General features: G+C 42.9%; 1 protein-coding gene across 2 annotated transcripts in view; it reads right to left on the reverse strand.

The window, feature by feature from the left end:
• Positions 1-25,586, reverse strand: part of edar (ectodysplasin A receptor) — a 52,964-nt gene extending 27,378 nt beyond the window's left edge. The window contains exons 1-3 of one of the 2 annotated variants that reach the window (XM_064976582.1): positions 25,367-25,586; positions 5,726-5,790; positions 594-716 (exon numbers count right to left, since the gene is read on the reverse strand). In XM_064976582.1, the coding sequence (XP_064832654.1) occupies positions 594-716; positions 5,726-5,776 (174 nt within the window). In that variant the 5' untranslated portion in view covers positions 5,777-5,790; positions 25,367-25,586. Of the gene's footprint in view, positions 1-593; positions 717-5,725; positions 5,791-23,285; positions 23,607-25,366 lie in introns of those variants that run through there. The other variant, XM_064976581.1, reaches the window with a different exon arrangement.
• Between the last annotated feature and the right edge of the window lie 1,087 nt (positions 25,587-26,673).

A 26,673-nucleotide genomic window follows, 5' to 3' on the forward strand; every position in this document is an offset into this window, starting at 1 on the left:
TTGGGTAGCCAGCGGAGCCTTTTATTTAGGCGAACCAAAAGCACACGGCAACGTGAACACGAAATAACAATACGGGTTAACATAACCCAGCGCAACAGACTAACGTGTGCATCACATGAAACAGAATAAACAACACCACACAAAGACATGGGGGAAACAGAGGGTTAAATACACAACACATAATGAGGGAAATGAGAACCAGGTGTGTGGGAAAACAAGACAAGAGGAAAATTCAAAATGGATGGGCGATGGCTAGAAGACCGGCATCGTCGACCGCCCGAACAAGGAGAGGCATCGACTTCGGCAGAAGTCGTGACACATATGGACAACTCAGAGTATGCTATTCTGTTCTTCTGAAATGGACTACATATTATTTCTATCATGTTTCTTTAGACCTGTCTAAAATAAATAATGAGAGTAGGGCTGGGAGGGCTGGGAGTAGTGCTGGGAGGCAGGTAGCAGCGGTCAGGGTTCACATGCACCTGACTCATTACATCTCAGGAAATGTGTGTGTGTGGGTAGGTGTGTGTGTGAAGTTGTGCTCTTTTTTAAAATTTGTTTCTTTAGTTTGTGTGCTTGCTTGTGTGTCTCACCATGCGGGGCTCCTGTCCAGGTTGGCATGGTGGGCAGGGCTGGCAGCTACTGAGGGTCTGGTTGTAGAACTCAAACTCTCCACAACTACTGTACTCTGACCTGAGAAAGGGAGGACAGGACACCTAAAAGAGAGAGGGGGGGGGGGTTAAAATATAAAAGTGTACAGAGTCATAATGTGTGCTTTATTCAGGTTCTTGGTTATAAATTAAGATTATATTTTTTGTTCTGTTTTCAATTTACTACAGGATTCTAGATACACTTGATTCTGCTAAGATTTTATTTACTACAGGTTTTAATAAGTCATTCTAATTAAATTCAAAGAGAATATACTAATCCCCTTGGGAACCCAACTACCTCATACCTCAGTAGTGACTCAGTATGGGTACTGCTTGTATATAACCTGTATATAGCTTCACTATTGTTATTTTATTGTGTTACTATTTTATTTTTTATCTATTTGTTAATTTTCTTACTTTTTTAACTGCATTGTTAGGAAAGGGCTTCTAACTAAGCATTAACGTGGCCTTCAATCTTCACACATGCGTTGACACGTTTACAAGTGCATTGACACGTTCACATGCCTTGTTGAACGTGTCAATGTGTGAACGCACGTGTGAACACGTGAATGCTGGAATAAATGAAAACATATGTCTGCTAGAATTTCCTCTGCCTTGTGTTTTTCATGTCTCAGTTATCACGGGTTCATCATGTCGTCTTTTTTCATGCTGCGGGCGGGAGCAGGAGGTCAGACGAACAACTTCAGGATTATTATTTTTTTTGTCCTGCTAATTTTAAAACATGTGTCTTTCTATTTGTTGGTCATTATATTTAAGGCTATGAAGTCACATTTGTCACATTATTCACACAAGTCTTGCTTGCGCAACTTCATTGTTCATTAATGTGTCTCCTCTTCCCAGTTTGGGACACCATGGGTGTGTGTGCGCGAATGGAGGCTGCCTGCGCGCTGTGATAGCCAGTGCGCGGTGACCTGATTCAAATAATAAGTATTTAATTATAGGCTGTTAAACTTGTTTTCATTAGAATGGCATTTTTTGGGTCAGAGTTAATTTTACACTGCTCTACAAAAGCAACGAAGGCAAAAACATCATATGTTTGATCATGAAAGATCATATGCCTATAGGTTTGCTGTATGCAAAGACCATTTTAACCTTTAGTTTTATTTAATCATGTTCATTATTTATTATTAACCAGGTACTTCACCTTTATTAACCAGATGGTCTAATTGAGATTAAAATGTAAGAATAACCTACTCAATAGTTGTTGTTTTTTTCTCGTTAAAAAGAAGCAAAACAGTTAATATCATGCAAGCTACCTATAGCCTACAGAAATAAACAACGGGTGATTTTCACTGCATGCCGGCTACAAACACAAAAGGTTTCATTAAACTATATTTGTTCTTTCCATGATATTGTAAAATCGTGCAAGTTAAAACAGTACACAACAAGTGATCTCAAACATAAATTGTTTGAATTGATTGCATAAATTGATCAACATAAATTGCATGAATTGATGAAGATGCTTGAGGAAACTTCACATGAGCAGCTTATGATGGCAACCAAAGAGCTCATTATGACTAGACAGTGGTGCAACTTTGGTTTTAGAAGTAGGGGGGACATAATTTTTATTTGTATAATTTCTTTAAACACTCCAAACAGTCTACCCGAACACTCGGATGTGTCCGCATGGTCCTAAAGCACACCGTTGCCTCGTTTTGTATCACATTCCAATGATAAAACTGGGGGGGGGGGGACAAAAATACTATTTTAGAATGTGGGGATGGCGACCCTGACTGGAATATTCTTTCCTTAAACAATAGCAGTGTTTTTAGCCGTTTATTTGAGATGAACAGTTTTATTGAGAGAAAAAAAAATCTAAATATTTTTATTACATGTTCATCTCAATGACATACACCTGTTTAAATAAAGGTGAAAAAGTAATTAACATTGTTAAATAAAAATACATCTTAAAATGAAATTATATGAATGGTATCTGTGTGCAGCAACATGCCATTTCATTATCATTGCTTTCAATTAGATTATTTGTTGTTTTACATAAGTGTGAAATTAACAAAACAAATGTAAACAAAATTGAATTAAATATATTCCCACAAAACAATGTTAATGCCTTTATTCCGTGTTAAATATCCATGTGTTTAGTAAAAAAGAAGTGAAGGTGTCTGTCTGCCTCTGCTATTTGCTATATTGGCTTTATCCATTCCAATCTTCTTCTTAACTAGGCTATCTAGAAGGTATCGGTAGGCTATGGTGACCTCCCCCAAAGAATTAGCCTACATTCTGCTGATGTGGTTAGAACGTTACAGATACATATTATGCATTTATGTCTCTGGGAGGCGCTATGCATTGTACAAAAACTAGCTACAAAATATGTGAACTGAATGGGATGCTGATAGTCTCAATTTTCTCTTCCTGACATCTTGCCTTCCATTTTATGACCATGACTGCTAGGGTCAGGACGATACCACTGGCACAATACTCCTTAGTAGTGTGGCAAGGAACCAAAACACGAAGTAGATTTAATTTCTTAAGGAAAACAACCCCAACGTTAGAAACAAACATTATTATGTTGTCATCCAGAGTCATATTTATTTATTTTCTATTCTATAGCAGAGAATATTTTACATACAGAAATATGCTTTGTGTTTTATTTTTTGCCATGGTAAAAATATAGCGATACTTTATAGTCCCCTTCGACTGCAACTTCTGGGGTTGCTAGATTTAGCTTGGTACCTAGCTAGCATCAATACAACCAGTCTGAAAACAATGACCATTAGAAACTGCATTCATTTTCATTATTCTTAGCAATGATTTAGTAATCTTTGTGAGTAAGTATTAGCTAGGTTGTCACTTGTTGTTCGCCTATTGAAATTACTTAAAAATCATACAATGTGATTTTCTGGATTTTTGTTTTAGATTCCGTCTCTCACAGTTGAAGTGTACCTATAATAAAACTTACAGACCTCTACATGCTTTGTAAGTAGGAAAACCTGCAAAATCGGCAGTGTATCAAATACTTGTTCTCCCCACTGTATATATGGGGGGATACAACCATCCCTGCAGAATTTGCTGCAAAGAGACAGAGTCAATCAAATCAATCAATCACTTGTTTTTGTACTGCCCTAATGTAGCTTGTTTTTGGTCGCAGGTTCAGGAATGGCAGAACTTTTTTACGTTTTCATGGAGCTAACTCGGGCAAATAGCACTGCTGGGTGATTTGAAAAGTCAGAGTCAATTGATAAATAATATAATAATACTCTTTCAATTAAAAAAAATCTTTAACTGTTACTCGTTTCAGGCATAGGTCGCACATGACTACCTTACAGGAAAGGCATTTAAACATAAACATATATTTTTTTTATTAAAATGCAAACTTGTATGCCATCTCTAAATAGGAATAAAATTGTTAAATTACAAGCCTAGTTGGTTTAGCCACGGAAAAAGCCAGGAACCTTCCCACTAGCCATGATTGGCTGTGATAATGGACACGTCGAGAGATGGTTTCGGATTGGTCTGTTATGTAGCACGCTTCTGTCTATAACATGAGCTCAGTATGTGTAGGTAATCCTTTCTAACGTGTCTATTTTGAAAGATATCACAAAGAACTGCATAAGTGTTGCTAATTGCTCTCCTCTTTCTGGAGGACCGAGTTTTAAAATCAGTGGAATACCCTGTGGAAGCAGAGTATGATATCTAAGGAGATGGAGAAAATTCTGGCCTTTTGGCAAACTCAAAGCAGGCTGTCATGGGCCTTTTACTGAAGAGTGGCTTCCATCTGGCCACACTACCATAAAGGACTGATTGGTATAGTGCTACAGAGATGGTTGTCCTTCTGGAAGGTTCTCCCATCTCCACAGAGGAACTCTGGAGCTCTGTCAGAGTGACCATCTGTTCGTGGTCACCTCCCTGACAAAGGCCCTTCTCCTCCGATTGCTCATTTGGCCGGGCAGCCAGCTCTAGGAAGAGTCTTGGTGGTTCCAAACTTCTTCCATTTAAGAAAGAAGGAGGCCGCTGTGTTCCTTGGGACCATCAAAGCTGCAGAAATGTTTTGGTACCTTTCCCCAGGTCTGTGCCTCACACAATCCTGTCTCAGAGCTCTACGGACAATTCCTTCAACCTCGTGGCTTGGTTTTTGCTCTGACATGCACTGTCAAATGTGGGACCTTATATATACAGGTGTGTGCCTTTCCAAATAATATCCAAGCAATTTAATTAACCACAGGTGGACTCCCATCAAGTTGTAGAAACAAGAGGAGGAGGAGGAATAGGAGATGGGAGGAGGTAGAAGGGGGAGGAGGAATAAGGATTAGTTGGGATAAGGAGGAGATGGAAGAAAGAAGATCAAGGGAAGAGGTGGGAGGAGTAAGAGGAGATGGGAGGAGGAGTAGGAAGCGTCAGGAGAAAAAGGTAGGAGGAGAGAGTGTGTGGCTGGTGAGAATGAAAGGATGTGGGATACCAATGGGCAACCACTCAAACCCTAACATGTGACAGTAGTTATTCCAACCAAGTCACTCAAGAGCCAATGCGAAATTCGATGTCCTTCCAGGTACCCAGGACCCAGCACATTGGGAGATGCGTTCATAACCAGCATCTAGGGGCAACAGTGAGCACTATTGGTGTTGCAGATGTCTCCCTCTCTCCCTTTCCCTTTCCCTTTCCCATTCCCCCTGTCCCTGTCCCTGTCCCTGTCCCGGCCCCTGTCCCTGTCTTTGTCCCCCAGGAGTGGCTTTAGTGGGGATCATTAACTGAGCTCTGAGGGAAGTTAAACTCCTAGGAATACAGCCAACACAGATACGCATGCTCACTAACACAAATATGCACAACCAACAGGTTTCAACATCAGAGGAAGAGATGAGCGATCCAGACCCAGATTATAACTACTCTCTTAGAGCTCCACTGAGAAACCTTTGATGTTTCACAACCTCTGGCAAAGACCTGCAAAAGTCTGGCTGTACCTCTGCCAGTGTGTCTGTGTATCTGTTACACTGTTGTCTTTATCCTCAGTTTGTTTCATTGCTGAAGATGGGCGAGGATGAGGAGAGGAGGGGGAGGAGGAGAGAGACAGGAATTGGAAGAGTAATTTAAGAGATACTCACCAATAACAAACAGAGGAAGAGAGACTCTTTCTGACTACCTTTCTGTAACATCTTCACACTTTCCCCTGAGAAAGAGAGAGAGAGCCAGAGAGAAAGAGAGTCAGATGTACAGTACATGCATTTTGAAACCCATGCCTCATACCCCTACCATGTCTCATAGTGCGTGTGGGTTATACTCCATTGAGTGTGTGTGTGATACTGCTCTCTACTTCAGGTTATTATTCCTCTGCCCTGCTGATGTGATGAGATCATTAACAATTCCTCTATTAAAGCCCGGTCACTGAGGAGAGAGAGAGGGAGTGTGTGAATGGGTGAGAGCAGCCTGGCAGAGGAGGAGAGGATCAGCCTGTTAAACCTCTGACACAGATGTATTATGGGTAAACAGTCATTAGAGGGACTGTGCTATTTGTTTTTGCTTTAGTTACTGTCACATATCTAGAAACTCCTTTAACTCCTCTGCCAGCACATATTTACCACACTTATACAGGCACTGTATGTCACAGGGAAACACACTCTCTCTCTCCGATATGTACTTACTGAGGTATACAAGCATTCACAGGTACATTGAAGAACATATAAAACAAAAATGTGACCAAACTTCAAACATGATTTATCCCTTTTTGTTCATGAATTTAAGGAATAATGTCAATGTAAAGGATTTAATTGTTTATAGCAACACTACGTGTGTGTGTGTGTGTGTGTGTGTGTGTGTGTGTGTGTGTGTGTGTGTGTGTGTGTGTGTGTGTGTGTGTGTGTGTGTGTGTGTGTGTGTGTGTGTGTGTGTGTGTGTGTGTGTGTGTGTGTGTGGTTGTGTGCGTTCCTATGTGTGTATTGTGTCCATCTGTGTGTGTATGTTTGCCAGGCTCAGCCCTTACCTACAGAAGACTGATTTTTATTGGCCCACTCCAAGCGCTACAATAACAGTGAGCTCGTATTTCTCTTAATAAAGGATGTATGCGTGTGTGCCAATAAAGTATAAATAATGTCGTCAGTGTTATTGGAAGGCGATGCCTTGGTGAGAGAGAGTCTTTTCCCCAAGTAACACCAACTATGTAAAGTGGAGTTAAACAGAGACATTAACAGCAGGTCAATAAACACACAGGATCTCAGATCAGTTTCAACACTGTCCAGGCTCAGGGAAACTCTGTGTCATTAGGGACATCCTTAGTTACAGGTTTGTTTATTTGTGCAGTTTAAAGTGCTTTTATAAACAGATCCAGTCTTGTCTCATTCTGTGAGAGTGCAGGTTTTCTGACACACCACATTAATGACCCACTGCAACCTTTAACGGAGTTGTATTATTGGATGTAAACAAACACAGACTTTTACTGCAGCCTAATTGCTCCCACCACAGCTAGTGTGCTCTCTCTCTCTTTCCTTCAGAGGCTGTGTGTGTGTTTGTGCATACATGTGTGTGTGCTGGCGTGCTGAAGAGTGGGTGTGCAGGCAGGCAGTAAATCCTGCAGCCCTGCAGTCGAAGGAGGACTGAGCTGTTGCCTTGTTTATCCGCCAGTTTACCTCCATTATAAACCATAGCATGCATACACATAAACAGAGCTAACTTTCTGACAGACCACTGGGCTTGTTCACATTCACTATGGTTGCACAACAAACATCATAAATCGGGCCTTTTGGCATTGCACGTGCAATCGTATTCAGAATGTACCTTATTCAGAGTGTTAAGTGAGCCACACCAGCCAAAGAGAATGATCCACTAGTCAGTCAGTGTCTCAATGTGTCCCTCCCTCCCTCCCTAGTGGCATGGGAGGCAAGTAGTCTAGCTGTTAAGAGCGTTTGGCCAGTAACCGAAAGGTCGCTGGTTTGAATCCCTGAGCCAACTAGGTGAAAATCCTGTCAATGTGCCCTTGAGCAAGACATTAGCTCAGGAGAAGAGTGTATATTAAATGACTAAAATGTAAATGTAGTACAACGGAAGTGTAGATCACTCTCTTACACAAACACACAGAACAAAAAGTTAATTAGACAAACCCAGGATCGGATGGGAAAATTGAGGTAAAACATTCTGTCCCAGACCCATAGCTCACAGCAATCTAAGGCTGTCTGTCTGTCTATAGGGGTAATTATATTCACTGCGAATATGTATTTGAATAGTAACTATGACAAACAGTCTCTGCATTGGAGAGGTTGTGTCACACACATACTGTAATTATTGTTATCAAGTAAATTTCTCATGGAGTCTCTAACAGATAATTGCAGCATATGCAAGAAAAAACAGGTTGAAAGAGAGAGACGGAATTGAGAGAGAGAGAAGTGACAGGCTTTTCACTGTGGTTTCACAGACATTAAGAGGCTGTAGTGTTGGTGTACTGTAGTGTACTGTAGTGTTGGTGTGTACTGTAGTGTTGGTGTGTACTGTAGTGTTGGTGTGTACTGTAGTGTTGGTGTACTGTAATGTACTGTAGTGTTGGTGTGTACTGTAGTGTTGGTGTGTACTGTAGTGTTGGTGTACTGTAGTGTACTGTATTGTTGGTGTGTACTGTAGTGTTGGCATGTACTGTAGTGTTGGTGTACTGTAGTGTACTGTATTGTTGGCGTACTGTATTGTTGGTGTGTACTGTAGTGTTGGTGTGTACTGTAGTGTTGGTGTACTGTAGAGTACTGTATTGTTGGTGTATACTGTAGGGTTGGTGTGTACTGCATTGTTGGTGTACTGTAGTGTTGGTGTGTATTGCAATGTTGGTGTACTGTGGTGTACTGTATTGTTGGTGTATACTGTAGTGTTGGTGTGTACTGCAATGTTGGTGTACTGTAGTGTTGGTGTGTACTGCAGTGTTGGTGTACTGTTGGTGTGTACTGCAGTGTTGGTGTACTGTTGGTGTGTACTGTAGTGTTGGTGTACTGTAGTGTTGGTGTATACTGTAGTGTTGGTGTACTGTAGTGTTGGTGTACTGTAGTGTTGGTGTGTACTGTAGTGTTGGTGTATACTGAATTGTTGGTGTATACTGAAGGGTTGGTGTGTACTGTAGTGTTGGTGTGTACTGCAGTGTTGGTGTACTGTTGGTGTGTACTGCAGTGTTGGTGTACTGTTGGTGTGTACTGTAATGTTGGTGTACTGTAGTGTTGGTGTACTGTAGTGTTGGTGTACTGTAGTGTCGGTGTGTACTGTAGTGTTGGTGTACTGTAGTGTTGGTGTATACTGAAGGGTTGGTGTGTACTGTAGTTTTGGTGTGTACTGTAGTGCTGGTGTACTGCAGTGTTGGTGTGTACTGCAATGTTGGTGTACTGTGGTGTACTGTAGTGTTGGTGTGTACTGTAGTGTTGGTGTATACTGTAGGGTTGGTGTGTACTGTAGTGTTGGTGTGTAGGGTAGTGCTGGTGTACTGCAGTGTTAGTGTACTGAATTGTTGGTGTAATGTAGTGTTGGTGTGTACTGTACTGTTGGTGTGTACTGCAGTGTTGGTGTACTGTTGGTGTGTACTGTAGTGTTGGTGTACTGTAGTGTTGGTGTACTGTAGTGTTGGTGTACTGTAGTGTTGGTGTACTGTAGTGTTGGTGTACTGTAGTGTCGGTGTGTACTGTAGTGTTGGTGTATACTGTAGGGTTGGTGTGTACTGTAGTGTTGGTGTGTACTGTAGTGTTGGTGTACTGTAGGGTTGGTGTGTAGGGTAGTGCTGGTGTACTGCAGTGTTAGTGTACTATATTGTTGGTGTGTACTGTAGTGTTGGTGTATACTGCAGTGTTGGTGTACTGATGGAGTGTACTGCAGTGTTGGTGTACTGTTGGTGTGTACTGTAGTGTTGGTGTATACTGTAGTGTTGGTGTACTGTAGTGTTGGTGTGTACTGTAGTGTCGGTGTGTACTGTAGTGTTGGTGTATACTGTAGGGTTGGTGTGTACTGTAGTGTTGGTGTGTACTTTAGTGTTGGTGTACTGCACTGTTAGTGTACTGAATTGTTGGTGTAATGTAGTGTTGGTGTGTACTGTAGTGTTGGTGTACTGTATTGTTGGTGTGTTCTGTAGTGTTGGTGTGTACTGCAGTGTTGATGTACTGTTGGTGTGTAATGTAGTGTTGGTGTGTACTGTAGTGTTGGTGTACTGTAGTGTTGGTCTACTGTAGTGTTGGTGTACTGTAGTATGATGTGTACTGTAGTGTTGGTGTACTGTAGTGTTGGTGTGTACTGTAGTGTTGGTGTACTGTAGTGTCGGTGTGTACTGTAGTGTCGGTATGTACTGTAGTATCGGTGTGTACTGTAGCGTAGTTGTGTACTGAGTGTTGGTGTACTGTAGTGTTGGTGTGTACTGCAGTGTTGGTGTACTGTTGGTGTGTACTGTAGAGTTGGTGTACTGTAGTGTTGGTGTACTGTAGTGTTGGTGTGTACTGTAGTGTTGGTGTGTACTGTAGTGTTGGTGTACTGTAGTCTGGTGTATACTGCAGTGTTGGTGTGTACTGTAGTGTTGGTGTGTACTGTAGTGTTGGTGTATTGTTGGTGTGTACTGTAGTGTTGGTGTGAACTGTAGTGTTGGTGTATTGTTGGTGTGTACTGTAGTGTTGGTGTGTACTGCAGTGTTGGTGTACTTTTGGTGTGTACTGTAGTGTTGGTGTACTGTAGTGTTGGTGTACTGTAGAGTTGGTGTGTATTGTAGAGTTGGTGTGTACTGTAGTGTTGGTGTACTGTAGTGTTGGTGTGCTGTGTTGTTGGTGTGTACTGTAGTGTTGGTGTGTACTGTAGTGCTGGTGTACTGCAGTGTAAGTGTACTGAATTGTTGATGTAATGTAGTGTTGGTGTGTACTGTAGTGTTGGTGTACTGTATTGTTGGTGTGTACTGCAGTGTTGGTGTACTGTTGGTGTGTACTGCAGTGTTGGTGTACTATTGGTGTGTACTGTAGTGTTGGTGTACTGTAGTGTTGGTGTGTACTGTAGTGTTGGTGTGCTGTGTTGTTGGTGTGTACTGTAGTGTTGTTGTGTACTGCAGTGTTGGTGTACTCTTGGTGTGTACTGCAGTGTTGGTGTACTGTTGGTGTGTACTGTAGAGTTGGTGTACTGTAGTGTTGGTGTACTATAGTGTTGGTGTACTGTAGTGTTGGTGTGTACTGTAGTGTTGGTGTGTACTGTAGTGTGGTGTGTACTGTAGTGTTGGTGTACTGTGGTGTTGGTGTACTGTAGTCTGGTGTGTACTGTAGTGTTGGTGTGTACCCTAGTGTTGGTGTGTACTGTAGTGTTGGTGTATTGTTGGTGTGTACTGTAGTGTTGGTGTGTACTGTAGTGTTGGTGTATTGTTGGTGTGTACTGTAGTGTTGGTGTGTACTGCAGTGTTGGTGTACTGTTGGTGTGTACTGTAGAGTTGGTGTACTGTAGTGTTGGTGTACTGTAGTGTTGGTGTGTACTGTAGTGTTGGTGTACTGTAGTGTTTGTGTATACTGTAGTGTTGGTGTACTGTAGTGTTGGTGTGTACTGTAGGGTTGGTGTGTACTGCATTGTTGGTGTACTGTAGTGTTGGTGTGTACAATGTTGGTGTACTTGGTGTACTGTATTGTTGGTGTATACTGTAGTGTTGGTGTGTACTGCAATGTTGGTGTACTGTAGTGTTGGTGTGTACTGCAGTGTTGGTGTACTGTTGGTGTGTACTGCAGTGTTGGTGTACTGTTGGTGTGTACTGTAGTGTTGGTGTACTGTAGTGTTGGTGTATACTGTAGTGTTGGTGTACTGTAGTGTTGGTGTACTGTAGTGTTGGTGTGTACTGTAGTGTTGGTGTATACTGAATTGTTGGTGTATACTGTAGTGTTGGTGTACTGTAGTGTTGGTGTGTACTGCAGTGTTGGTGTACTGTTGGTGTGTACTGCAGTGTTGGTGTACTGTTGGTGTGTACTGTAATGTTGGTGTACTGTAGTGTTGGTGTACTGTAGTTTTGGTGTATACTGTAGTGTTGGTGTACTGTAGTGTCGGTGTGTACTGTAGTGTTGGTGTGTACTGCAGTGTTGGTGTACTTTTGGTGTGTACTGTAGTGTTGGTGTACTGTAGTGTTGGTGTACTGTAGAGTTGGTGTGTATTGTAGAGTTGGTGTGTACTGTAGTGTTGGTGTACTGTAGTGTTGGTGTGCTGTGTTGTTGGTGTGTACTGTAGTGTTGGTGTGTACTGTAGTGCTGGTGTACTGCAGTGTAAGTGTACTGTTGTTGATGTAATGTAGTGTTGGTGTGTACTGTAGTGTTGGTGTACTGTATTGTTGGTGTGTACTGCAGTGTTGGTGTACTGTTGGTGTGTACTGCAGTGTTGGTGTACTATTGGTGTGTACTGTAGTGTTGGTGTACTGTAGTGTTGGTGTGTACTGTAGTGTTGGTGTGCTGTGTTGTTGGTGTGTACTGTAGTGTTGTTGTGTACTGCAGTGTTGGTGTACTCTTGGTGTGTACTGCAGTGTTGGTGTACTGTTGGTGTGTACTGTAGTGTTGGTGTACTGTAGTGTTGGTGTACTATAGTGTTGGTGTACTGTAGTGTTGGTGTGTACTGTAGTGTTGGTGTGTACTGTAGTGTGGTGTGTACTGTAGTGTTGGTGTACTGTGGTGTTGGTGTACTGTAGTCTGGTGTGTACTGTAGTGTTGGTGTGTACCCTAGTGTTGGTGTGTACTGTAGTGTTGGTGTATTGTTGGTGTGTACTGTAGTGTTGGTGTGTACTGTAGTGTTGGTGTATTGTTGGTGTGTACTGTAGTGTTGGTGTGTACTGCAGTGTTGGTGTACTGTTGGTGTGTACTGTAGAGTTGGTGTACTGTAGTGTTGGTGTACTGTAGTGTTGGTGTGTACTGTAGTGTTGGTGTACTGTAGTGTTTGTGTATACTGTAGTGTTGGTGTACTGTAGTGTTGGTGTATACTGTAGGGTTGGTGTGTACTGCATTGTTGGTGTACTGTAGTGTTGGTGTGTATTGCAATGTTGGTGTACTGTGGTGTACTGTATTGTTGGTGTATACTGTAGTGTTGGTGTGTACTGCAATGTTGGTGTACTGTAGTGTTGGTGTGTACTGCAGTGTTGGTGTACTGTTGGTGTGTACTGCAGTGTTGGTGTACTGTTGGTGTGTACTGTAGTGTTGGTGTACTGTAGTGTTGGTGTATACTGTAGTGTTGGTGTACTGTAGTGTTGGTGTACTGTAGTGTTGGTGTGTACTGTAGTGTTGGTGTATACTGAATTGTTGGTGTATACTGAAGGGTTGGTGTGTACTGTAGTGTTGGTGTGTACTGCAGTGTTGGTGTACTGTTGGTGTGTACTGCAGTGTTGGTGTACTGTTGGTGTGTACTGTAATGTTGGTGTACTGTAGTGTTGGTGTACTGTAGTTTTGGTGTATACTGTAGTGTTGGTGTACTGTAGTGTCGGTGTGTACTGTAGTGTTGGTGTACTGTAGTGTTGGTGTATACTGAAGGGTTGGTGTGTACTGTAGTTTTGGTGTGTACTGTAGTGCTGGTGTACTGCAGTGTTGGTGTGTACTGCAATGTTGGTGTACTGTGGTGTACTGTAGTGTTGGTGTGTACTGTAGTGTTGGTGTATACTGTAGGGTTGGTGTGTACTGTAGTGTTGGTGTGTAGGGTAGTGCTGGTGTACTGTAGTGTTGGTGTGTACTGTATTGTTGGTGTAATGTAGTGTTGGTGTGTACTGTACTGTTGGTGTGTACTGCAGTGTTGGTGTACTGTTGGTGTGTACTGTAGTGTTGGTGTACTGTAGTGTTGGTGTACTGTAGTGTTGGTGTACTGTAGTGTTGGTGTACTGTAGTGTCGGTGTGTACTGTAGTGTTGGTGTATACTGTAGTGTTGGTGTACTGTATTGTTGGTGTATACTGTAGGGTTGGTGTGTACTGCATTGTTGGTGTACTGTAGTGTTGGTGTGTATTGCAATGTTGGTGTACTGTGGTGTACTGTATTGTTGGTGTATACTGTAGTGTTGGTGTGTACTGCAATGTTGGTGTACTGTAGTGTTGGTGTGTACTGCAGTGTTGGTGTACTGTTGGTGTGTACTGCAGTGTTGGTGTACTGTTGGTGTGTACTGTAGAGTTGGTGTACTGTAGTGTTGGTGTACTGTAGTGTTGGTGTGTACTGTAGTGTTGGTGTACTGTAGTGTTTGTGTATACTGTAGTGTTGGTGTACTGTAGTGTTGGTGTATACTGTAGTGTTGGTGTGTACTGCATTGTTGGTGTAGTGTTGTGTAGTGTTGGTGTGTATTGCAATGTTGGTGTACTGTGTGTACTGTATTGTTGGTGTATACTGTAGTGTTGGTGTGTACTGCAATGTTGGTGTACTGTAGTGTTGGTGTGTACTGCAGTGTTGGTGTACTGTTGGTGTGTACTGCAGTGTTGGTGTACTGTTGGTGTGTACTGTAGTGTTGGTGTACTGTAGTGTTGGTGTATACTGTAGTGTTGGTGTACTGTAGTGTTGGTGTACTGTAGTGTTGGTGTGTACTGTAGTGTTGGTGTATACTGAATTGTTGGTGTATACTGAAGGGTTGGTGTGTACTGTAGTGTTGGTGTGTACCCTAGTGTTGGTGTGTACTGTAGTGTTCGTGTATTGTTGGTGTGTACTGTAGTGTTGGTGTGTACTGTAGTGTTGGTGTATTGTTGGTGTGTACTGTAGTGTTGGTGTGTACTGCAGTGTTGGTGTACTGTTGGTGTGTACTGTAGAGTTGGTGTACTGTAGTGTTGGTGTACTGTAGTGTTGGTGTGTACTGTAGTGTTGGTGTACTGTAGTGTTTGTGTATACTGTAGTGTTGGTGTACTGTAGTGTTGGTGTACTGTAGTGTCGGTGTGTACTGTGGTGTTGGTGTATACTGTAGGGTTGGTGTGTACTGTAGTGTTGGTGTACTGTATTGTTGGTGTGTACTGTAGTGTCGGTGTCTACTATAGTGTTGGTGTGTACTGTAGTGTTGGTGTGTACTGTAGTGTTGGTGTGTACTGTAGTGTTGGTGTACTGTAGTGTTTGTGTATACTGTAGTGTTGGTGTACTGTAGTGTTGGTGTACTGTAGTGTCGGTGTGTACTGTGGTGTTGGTGTATACTGTAGGGTTGGTGTGTACTGTAGTGTTGGTGTAATGTATTGTTGGTGTGTACTGTAGTGTCGGTGTCTACTATAGTGTTGGTGTGTACTGTAGTGTTGGTGTGTACTGTAGTGTTGGTGTGTACTGTAGAGTTGGTGTACTGTAGTGTTGGTGTGTACTGTAGAGTTGGTGTGTACTGTAGTGTTGGTGTGTACTGTAGTGTTGGTGTACTGTAGTTTTGGTGTACTGTAGTGTTGGTGTGCTGTATTGTTGGTGTGTACTGTAGTGTTGGTGTATTGTTGGTGTGTACTGTAGTGTTGGTGTGTACTGCAGTGTTGGTGTACTGTTGGTGTGTACTGTAGTGTTGGTGTCCTGTAGTGCTGGTGTGTACTGTAGAGTTGGTGTACTGTAGTCTGGTGTGTACTGGAGTGTTGGTGTACTGTAGTGTTGGTGTACTGTAGTGTTGGTGTGTACTGTCGTGTTGGTGTATTGTTGGTGTGTACTGTGGTGTTGGTGTGTACTGTATTGTTGGTGTATTGTTGTTGTGTACTGTAGTGTTGGTGTACTGTATAGTTGGTGTGTACTGTAGAGTTGGTGTGTACTGTAGTGTTGTGTACTGTGGTGTTGGTGTACTGTAGTGTTGGTGTACTGTAGAGTTGGTTTACTTTAGTGTTGGTGTACTGTAGTGTTGGTGTGTACTATAGTGCTGGTGTACTGCAGTGTTAGTGTACTGTAGTGTTGGTGTGTACTGTAGTGTTGGTGTGTACTGTAGTGTTGGTGTACTGTAGTGTTGGTGTACTGTAGTCTGGTGTGTACTGGAGTGTTGCTGTACTGTAGTGTTGGTGTGTACTGTCGTGTTGGTGTATTGTTGGTGTGTACTGTGGTGTTGGTGTGTACTGTATTGTTGGTGTATTGTTGTTGTGTACTGTAGTGTTGGTGTACTGTATAGTTGGTGTGTACTGTAGAGTTGGTGTGTACTGTAGTGTTGTGTACTGTAGTGTTGGTGTACTGTAGTGTTGGTGTACTGTAGAGTTGGTTTACTTTAGTGTTGGTGTACTGTAGTGTTTGTGTACTGTAGAGCTGGTGTGTACTGTAGTGTTGGTGTGTACTGTAGAGTTGGTGTACTGTTGAGTTGGTGTGTATTGCAGTGTTGGTGTACTGTAGAGTTGGTGTACTGTAGTGTTGGTGTACTGTAGTGTTGGTGTACTGTATAGTTGGTGTGTACTGCAGTGTTGGTGTACTGTAGTGTTGGTGTACTGTAGAGTTGGTGTACTGTAGTGTTGGTGTGTACTGTCGTGTTGGTGTATTGTTGGTGTGTACTGTGGTGTGTTGGTGTGTACTGTATTGTTGGTGTATTGTTGTTGTGTACTGTAGTGTTGGTGTACTGTAGTGTTGGTGTGTACTTTAGAGTTGGTGTGTATTGCAGTGTTGGTGTACTGTAGAGTTGGTGTGTATTGCTGTGTTGGTGTACTGTAGAGTTGATGTACTCTAGTGTTGGTGTACTGTAGAGTTGGTGTACTCTAGTGTTGGTGTACTGTAGAGTTGGTGTACTGTAGTGTTGGTGTGTACTGTAGAGTTGGTGTGTATTGCTGTGTTGGTGTACTGTAGAGTTTGTGTACTGTAGTGTTGGTGTACTGTAGAGTTGGTGTACTGTAGAGTTGGTGTACTCTAGTGTTGGTGTACTGTAGAGTTGGTGTACTCTAGTGTTGGTGTACTGTATGTAGCACCATGCAGCGTGTGTAATGGTTATATTCATGGAGCTGTTATTGTATCAGATGATCCATAAAGAAAGAACGTGTTTAGCTTGTCTGCTATAGTGGTGCGTGTGTCACCCTAACTCAGGTATTACACACACACACACACACACACACGGGAAACGCTTCTCTCTCTCTCTGTGACAGCTCAACTGAAGTGTCTGATAGTCACACTGACGATCACTTAAACAACTGATGGGAATCAGAGATAGAGTTCACCACTAACTCCTACACTATAAATTGCCAATCAATCAGATACAGATGAGATTGATTACACTACTTTAAGAGGGAGATTGAGTCCATGCCCTCTTTTTTTCATGGTTTCAGAAGACAGGATGGGGGAGTGGTGGATAAGTGGTGATAGCAGGCGGTTAATTGAACCACAACCTGTGTGTGTGTGAGAGTGAATGAGTGAGTGAGTGAGTGAGTGAGTGAGTGAGTGAGTGAGTGAGTGAGTGAGTGAGTGAGTGAGTGAGTGAGTGAGTGAGTGAGTGAGTGAGTGAGTGTGTGAGTGTGTGTGTGTGTGTGTGTGTGGGAGACCCAGTGGCGCTGCTGGGCTTTCAGGATAAAGATAAGAAAATGTTAGTTTTTGTTTTGATGAAAACACTTGTCTTTTGAAAAGGAAGTGAGAGCTGCCAAACGACTCTGCCCCGAGGACCTCATTATCAGACTAATCGAACACATTCAGCACACACGCTCACACACACCCAGAAGCTTTCATCAGGCTCTAGCCAAGCTCCTCAATCCCCTGCGAGTCCCCGGCGCCCCACACACCCAAATCACTCACACTGGAATGCACTTCTCTATTTGAAGAGCGTATCTCTCTCTCCCTTCTCTCCCCATTTCTTTCTCTATCCCTCTCTCTCTATCCCCTATCCTTCTTGCTCCGTCTCACTCTTTCCCTTTTCTCTCTCTCCCCCTTCTGCTCTCTGCCCCTCTCTCACTCATTTCCTTTCCCTATCTGTCCCCCACTTCTCCCTCTGTCTGTCCCCCTCCCTCCTTCTCTGCCATCCTTCTTCCCTCTCCCTCCCTCTCTCTCTGTCCTCCCGGTTAGGACATGTCTGTTTTGAAAGCCAACCTCAATCTCCCAAGGCCCCAGGGAATTAATCTTCTAACGAGAGTTAATCTCACATAAACACACTGAGAGTCATTATCTGTGTCAATAACGGCCTGACAGACCGACACCTCGGGCACAAATCAATACCTTCTACAGACCGACACCTCGGGCACAAATCAATACCTTCTACAGACCGACACCTCGGGCACAAATCAATACCTTCTACAGACCGACACCTCGGGCACAAATCAATACCTTCTACAGACCGACACCTCGGGCACAAATCAATACCTTCTACAGACCGACACCTCGGGCACAAATCAATACCTTCTACAGACCGACACCTCGGGCACAAATCAATACCTTCTACAGACCGACACCTCGGGCACAAATCAATACCTTCTACAGACCGACACCTCGGGCACAAATCAATACCTTCTACAGACCGACACCTCGGGCACAAATCAATACCTTCTACAGACCGACACCTCGGGCACAAATCAATACCTTCTACAGACCGACACCTCGGGCATGGCTTATAATACTCTACTAGACCCCACAGAGTTCCTGTTACAACACAGCTTACAGAGGCGCTCACACACAGATACCTTTACGGACACAATTATACAGGGGTCACTGCTGGAGTGGAGAATCCACTCTCTCACTCATTCTCTTTCTCTCTCAATTCAATTTCAATTTATTGGCATGGGAAACATATGTTTACATTGCCAAAGCAAGTGAAATAGAAAATAAACAAAAGTGAAATAAACAATAAAGAATGTAAAATAAACATTACACACACAAAAGTTCCAAAATAATAAAGACATTTCATATTATGTCTATATACAGTGTTGTAATGATATGCAAATAGTTAAAGGACATAAGGGAAAATAAATAACCATAGATATAGGTTGTATTTACAATGGTGTTTGTTCTTCACTGGTTGCCCTTGTGGCAACAGGTCACAGATCTTCCTGCTGTGATTGCACACTGTGGTATCTCACCCAATAGATATGGGAGTTTATCAAAATTGGATTGGTTTTTGAATTATTTGTGGGTCTGTGTAATCTGAGGGAAATATGTGTCTCTAATATGGTCATACATTTGGCAAGAGGTTAGGAAGTGCAGTTCAGTTTCCACCTCATTTTATGGGCAGTGTGCACATAGCCTGTCTTCGCTTGAGAGCCAGGTCTGCTTTTGACGGCCTTTCGTTTGCATATAGTCAAAGATTTCCTTAATTTTGGGTCAGTCACATTGGTCAGGTATTCTGCCACTGTGTACTCTCTGTCCAAATAGCATTCTAGTTTGCTCTGTTTTTTTTGTAAATGCTTTCCAATGTGTCAAGGAATTATCTTGTTTTCTCATGATTTGGTTGGGTCTAATTGTGTTGCTGTCCTTTGGTTCTCTGGGGTCTGTTTGTGTTTGTGAACAGAGCCCCAGGACCAGCTTGCTTAGGGGGCTCTTCTCCGGGGTTAATTTCTCTGTATGTGATGGCTTTGTTATGGAAGGCTTGGAATCGCTTCCTTTTAGGTGGTTATAGAATTTAATGGGTCTTTGCTTGATTTTGATAATTAGCTTGTCTCTTCCTAATTCTGCTCTGCATGCATCATTTGGTGGTTTACATTGTACACAGAGGATATTTTTGCAGAATTCTGCATGAGTCTCAATTTGGTATTTGTCCCATTTTGTGAATTTTTGGTTGGTGAGCGGACCCCAGACCTCACAATCATAAAGTGCAATGGGTTCTGATTGAAGTATTTTTAGCCAGATCCTAATTGGTATGTCAATTTATATGTTCCTTTTGATGGCATAGAAGACTCTGGGTTGAGGTCAGTGATAAAGTAGTGTACAGTGCTACTGCCAAGAAATTAGCTATACATGTAACTACCATAGGAGCCCCCTCGAAGCCTACCATTGACTATGTACATACACAGCGTCCGACAGAGCTGCAGGAGTTGTGACCCATTTTTGTTGGTTATGTTGTCATAGTTGTGTCTAGAGGGGCATATGGGGCAGGGAATGCCGTCACCTCCAGCTAGGTCTTTGTCCCCCTGTGTGCTGAGGGTGTCGGGTTCTTGTCCAGTTCTGGCATTTAGGTTGCCACAGACTAGTACATGTCCCTGAGCCTGGAAATTGTTGATCTCCCCCTCTAGGATGGAGAAGCTGTCATCGTTATAAGGAGTATAAGGATTATATTAGGGGGATATAGGTAGCACGCATGAGGACATTTCCTTATTAATTTTAAGCCAGGTGTAAAATGTTGCTGTTTTGACTAATTTAATAGAGTGGGTTAGGTCTGCTCGATAGCAAATAAGCATACCTCCTGTGTCTCTTCCCTGTTTCACACCTGGTAGTTTGGTGGATAGGACTTCCAACTCTCTGTAACCTAGAGGGCAACCAGTCTCCTTATACCATGTTTCTTGTAGGATGACAATGTCTGTATTTCCAATTTCTATGATGAAGTCAGGGTTCTGGCTCTTTAGGCCAAAGGCAGATGACCTCAGACCTTGTATATATCAGGATGAGATAGTAAAAGCTTCCTGTTCCATAATGTCTAGTGTTGTTTTTGTGTGGTTTAGGCCCGGACCATCACAGTAGATATGAGTAGAGTATGTTGAGCATCTGATACATGCCTCTTAGGTCGCAGGATGGGGAATGTTTGGGTGCAATAGTGGAGGTTGGGCCTGTTGCTCTGCTCACGGTCTGGGCATAATTACATCCTGCTCTCATGTTGAGGTGTGTGATGCAGGGGCCGAAGGGGCATAGGTCTGATATGGGGGGGCCTATATTCTGTGTGGCCAGGGTTTGCTTGGGGTAGTCTTAGCTGGTTGGGGTTTGCCTGGTGATGCTGTGGTCTGGGTGTAGGTCTTGGCGTGAGTTCTCTTGGTGCAGGTCCTTCCGGAGGGGGTCTTACAGGTCTGGGAGGGTGTCTCGCTGGTCTGGGCGGGGTGTCCGTTGCTCTGTTGCTCCTGTATGAGGTGTTAGGGCTACGGTTGAGGGTGACGTCCTTCAGGGTCCTGGCAAAAGTTGGGATAACTGCCTTGTTGAGGTGGACCTGGTCGTAAAGGCAGTTCAAGTCCAGGGTGGAGTGGTGGGCCAGGTAGACATTAGGTTTTGAGACACAGTCTCTTGAAATGCTTGCATTCACCCGCTGTATGGTGGCATGGTGAAAGTCTTTTCGTGTTAGCAGGGTGGAAATAACCACTTGTGCGTCTCTCTTCAATAACCATCACTAAATCAGCAGGATGGAACACGTTGAGCTGCTGTATTCAACAACAGATGCGTATTTATCAGCATCATGTTGATTGAAGGTGATCTAGTATTCTTGTAACATCCCTGGTACACAGTTTCATTAATTATGTATCCTCACCCGTCAATGAGCAATGTAAAACGCTTTGAGTGTTGGAAAAAGTGCTTTATAACTCCAATCCATTGTGTGTCATCATAAGCATTAGTCATATGCAACAAACATTTTCCATTACAGCAGTTAAGCAGAGTGAATAGTAGCCAGCTGACGCTTGATCTGATCTAACCCGACAGAACTATCTATAACTATTAACTGTTATTAAGTCATTACTGATCCTGGACCTGTCAGGGCTGTCAGTGTTGGTCTACAGACAGACTGATTTATTGGAAAATCCCCCTAGAGACCCAGGAGGGGCAATCATCTTCTACACACACACACACACACACACACACACACACACACACACACACACACACACACACACACACACACACACACACACACACACACACACACACACACACACACACACACACACACACGCACACACATACACGTGCACACACACACACACACACGTGCACACACACACACACACACACACACACACACACACACACACACACACACAGAGAAAAACACAGAAGGTAAGCGCCAGAACAACAGCTGTCTTCTCATAGCATCTGTCTTATCTTTCTCTCTCTCTCTCTCTTGGGTAAATCTATTTGAATTCAATCCAATTTTGACAGCACCACTTTTGATTTGACGTTAAAAATGATGACATTTTAATTTCAAAACATTATTTTCAAGAAATAATATAATATTTTGACAACACTGTTTTTAAGCTTTAAAATAATATCAAACTCGACCGTTTCTATTTTCCAGTGATGAAGACATGGATGTCTCATGGTAGGGTGGGGTATGCAGAATGGGTCAACTTAGAGAACCTTTATCTCCTCAATTCAAACCATAAAGTGACAGAATGTTCAGAATAATCCTAGATATCCAGTCTAGTTTAACTTTCTATGTGAATCCTAATGTTCATGCAGCAAAATGTGTTTTGGAGTTATTTCTGTAAACCTGGTAAACAGATTTGATTGTTGTTATTTTCTGTTCCCCAACTTTATCCCTAACCATGAACCCTGGGTCTTATCCCAAGCTCCCTTCCTCTACATGAATCCTATCTCTCTCTAACCCCAACCCCCGTTCCCTGATCTCTCTGTGGTAACAGATGTGATCTATCATCTAAAGGACGCAACGGAAATGAATGTTTAACCCCGTAATGGATATTTACTGTGAGTTGATAATGACTCTGTCAGATTAGGATGTGGCTTCTCTAACAAAGCAATCAGGGAGGAGATGAAGCCAAGAACCCAATTAAAGCCTTTCTCACACAGACGCGTGCTTATTCGCGCGCACACACACACACACACACACACACACACGCACACACACACACACACACACACACACACACACACACACACACACACACACACACACACACACACACACACACACACACGCACACACACACACCATCCTGCTGCTTCCAACTAATGAACAACTCCTAAACACAATCAGTCAGATACTGGAGGATTTCTCCTTTAAAGCCAATTATTCCTCTTTAATACATACAGACCTGCCAAATGTTCTCATATCTCAAACACATGTTACCACTACAACTAACCTCCATGCAGAAACATCATAAACAGAGCTGGGGGAAGGGAGAACATTGGGTACTGAAGACAGTTTGTTCTCATTAGAACTAAACACTTTGCAGCCAACAAACAGCACAAGTATTAAATACATATTGAAATACACATGAAAATACACCCAGGCATTACAGCCGTTGGAAGTGAGTAGGTGGGTGCGGAAGGGATTGAAAGGATAGAGTTTGATTTCTTTACTGAAAGACTACACTGTAAAAAAAAACTTTAAAAAACATGTTGATTCAACGTACAATTGGAAGGCAACCAGCTGTGAGTTTGCTCAACAAAATGTTTACACACAAACATTTTGGAGCTGGTTGCCTTACAATTGTACATTGACTCAACATATTTGTTCTTCTTTTTTATGGCGCATCATCATAAACATCAGATGATTCATGGAGATGAAGCTTATATCAGATTGTTTCCATGTTTTCAGAGAGACTCCCAGAGTTATTAAACTGGTTCATATCATCACAAGGCTGTACTGATACAACTGTGTGTGTGTGTGTGTGTGTGTGTGTGTGTGTGTGTGTGTGTGTGTGTGTGTGTGTGTGTGTGTGTGTGTGTGTGTGTGTGTGTGTGTGTGTGTGTGTGTGTGTGTGTGTGTGTGTGTGTGTGTGTGTGTGTGTGTGTGTGTGGTGTAGTCTCTTCATCTCTCTTCATCTCTGATTGCTTTAATTACAGACTGACTATCCCCTTTCAGAGTGCAGGAAAAACAAACTCTTAATGCACATTAAAATGAGTTGTAACACACACACACACACACACACACACAGACACACCTCCAGCCACCTCACTCAGTAGTCCCTTTGATTTCTGTCTTACGTGATCTGTCTTTCATCGTCGCCTCTCTCTGATCCCTCTCTTCTTTACCTCCACTGAGGCAGAACGTCTCTCTCTCCATATTACCTTCGTCTAATGATTTATCTATTGAGCGTTATTGTAGGTGAGCGGGTCCATTTACTGTGTCTAACTCATTAGCAGGTGGGAAAAACGGTTTCGGTCTGCCTTTCTCTGTTCCTTAGTCTTTAGCATGACAGCAGAACGGCTGACCATCTGTCTGTCAGTCCATTTGTGTTTAGTGTGGGATGGTTATGGTGTCTGTAGCGTCGAGGGGTCGGAGAGGGGCTGGGCTCTAGTGAGTAGAGGACTCCGAGCAGTGGGCTATGGGACCCTGGGCTTTGGTCTGACGGACTGGACTGACAACGTCTCATTAGCCTCAAACAGCCAGACATACAATAGAAGAGAGAGAGAGAGCAGTGACCCTTCTCCCTCTTCTCTCCTCAAACACATTAGGTTATAACACAATAATTACTGAAAGTTAATTGATGCATGGAGGGTACACTCCTTCAATTACACACCATGTTAATATATGGACATTGGATCTGCTTAGATTACGGTGTATTTTGAAAGTTAGAACAACATCTGTTACAGGTCAGCTCGTATGGTTATCTATTTACACATTTAAGGATAAGGAGTTCCACATCCTCTATTGAGACGAGCTCAGTCACCTTACAGGGAGATATCTGTGAATCTGCTTAAAAGCTTGTGTGTTACATTTGAATCTATATTAGGATACATATTGTTTGAATTTAATATTATCTGACATAATGAGAACTTTCTGCTACGTGTATCTGGAGACAGGATATGTGTTTGTTCTCCAGAAATCTGCATTCATTTGTAAACTTAATATCGCCTATTAGGTCTATAGTGCAGGCTTGTCAGGCACACGTCACCATTGTCCTTGTACAGAACATTCTAAACCTTCAAAATAAGATATGATGTCTTTAAAAAATATATATAGCTCACTTTTTAAAAGTTTAAAATGTTATCAGCAGAATTTCAGTGATACAGCTAAATTCCTTACTATGCTACTAAAAAAGATATTAGCCTATCCGAATTATTACTACGCAAATAGTAATATTATCATTGCTACTTTTGTTGTTATTATGATCAGTATTTCCTTTCATCCATTTAATCCTGCGGCGCCATACTAAAGCTTTGAAGATGAGTTACACTTTTTATTTCTGACATTTCTTCTTTATTTATCCCTTCTACCTCAAACATGAAAAACTGCGGCGGTGTGCCGGGGGGAGAGGGAGAGGGTTCGGAGAGCAGAGACACAGAGTGAGGGATTGATTTCCACCCTCAGCGCTGCAGCCATAGTTCAAAGCTCCAGACTTCAGAGAGCGTCAGGACCCAGCATGTCGAGCCCGGGTTAGGCTGCCTGTCTGCGGCCAGGAGTTCCCCCAGGGCCCGGGGAGGGCGAAAACCAGGCGGCACCGTCAAAATAATTATGCGGAGAGGATTGAGAGAAGAGTAAAGCACACACCGGGATCGGGACCGATCAGGACCCGTCGCTGTCTCAGACCCCGCTGTCTCTCTCGGGAGATGAGAGGTGAACTAAGAGCCCATGCTCTCTAAATGTAACAATTACCTCCACGATGGTAGGCTACATCCCTAATGGATCAGCAATAAACCTGCTGCCCTAAACGTTATTACTTCCCAACATACCACTTAGCGACCACACACACTCACACACTGCGCTCTATTATCATGCAATTAACTACAGGTCTTATATAAACTGAAATACCGGTATGAAAAAGAAAAAGAAACTCCGGTTTAGAGCAATTACTAGGCTATATTATCAAATCTTTAAGGCAGATAAACACACCTATTTAAATATGTAGATAATTTGACATTTGTCCATTTATATTTTTACAACAGTGGCAAATCTTTCTGAATATTTGCTTCATTTTCGACCAAACAAACAATGTAACACATGCAGTTATTTTCGAAAATTAAAATGACAGTTAAGTAGGCTATATATGTGTCTGCAGCATAAATGCTCCAGGAATTTCCCCAAATCTTGCAGCAATCCCGTTTTACATTCCAAAGCACTTTACCTGCGTGTAGGGTGGAGTTGAAACGGGACAGGTCTGGCGGCGTGTAGCCTATCTCTCTGAGCGGACTGCTGTAGCTTAATGATCAGACTGTATTGACCAGTCTGACAGGCATCACCAATATCTAAACAGCTGTAAACAAATCCTTCGTTAATCTTGCTGTTTTCAGCCCACCGTGTGCATGGCCGGCGATCCAGAGTAGCTCCTCCTCACAGGAAAATATAAATTTTCTCCGCCCTAGAAGATGAGGATCAACCTGATGCAGGTAGCGAATGGTATTTATGTGCCTCCACGACTCCACTACGACATCTAGAGGTGAACCCCAAACAATACATCTCCTCTTGGTAGGCTATTGAATTAACCTATTCTAGCTACTGTTAGGCTACTGATGTGGTGAGACGGAGACCATTGAATAAATCTACTCACATGTATCTGCATCTATCCTTTCATCAGTGTGCCATCAAGCTAATTGACAGAGAGAGGAAGGGAGAGGAGGGGTTTGTGTTTGTATCTGGTATCCGTGTTGTTGGTCCATAAATTAAAGGGGAGCATTAAACTTCATACTTTGTTCCTTTAAAGAACATGAAAGCTTCAGACTCTGGTTCATGTGTCTAAGATTTGAAATGTTCCTTCTGGTTTATGAGTGTTGAGTTATTGATGTGATGTTTATTTATTTGTTTATCAGTCGGCGCCAGTTGTTTGGGACGGACCGAACCCTGGACTTTCCCTGAGGCACGAGAACTGACCAAAGAGAATCCACCACTCTGTCTCTCTGTCTGTCTTCTCTCCTTACTCTGCCCGGTCTCCCTCTCCCCTTCCTCTCCGCTCCTCCGCAGGAAAGAGTAGATAAAAGAGGTGCTTAGAGCTTCTGAGGAGAGAGAGGTGTGTTTGAAGAGCTAACTCCTGTAAGTCCTATAATTATACCTTTCTGCCCCCCCTCTCTCTTTCTCTCTCTCTCTCTCTCTCTCTCCTCTCACTCCTCTCTCTCTCTCTGGCAGCTCTGAGCCCGGTGGCCCTCTCATCCTCTCATCTCTGATCCTCACAGGAGCAGCTTCCTTCCTTCCTGACCGACAGACAGACAGACTGACAAACAAAGAGACCAGTGAAGAGCAACAGAGCCTCACTGGGATGAAAACACCTATCATATTACGTTACTCCAGATTACTACTACCATAGGACCACAGCCAGAGCAAACAGAACCCCAGTCAGCTGTCTTCTAAAGCCAACAGCGATAAGGCCAATATCAGGTCTTTAATAAAGACAGCTGGTGTAGGAGGAAGTTATCTAGCTAGTGAAGCCAAAACAAATAT

Source organism: Oncorhynchus masou, chromosome 10 (genome assembly GCF_036934945.1).
Source record: "Oncorhynchus masou masou isolate Uvic2021 chromosome 10, UVic_Omas_1.1, whole genome shotgun sequence".
Taxonomy (NCBI): domain Eukaryota; kingdom Metazoa; phylum Chordata; class Actinopteri; order Salmoniformes; family Salmonidae; genus Oncorhynchus; species Oncorhynchus masou.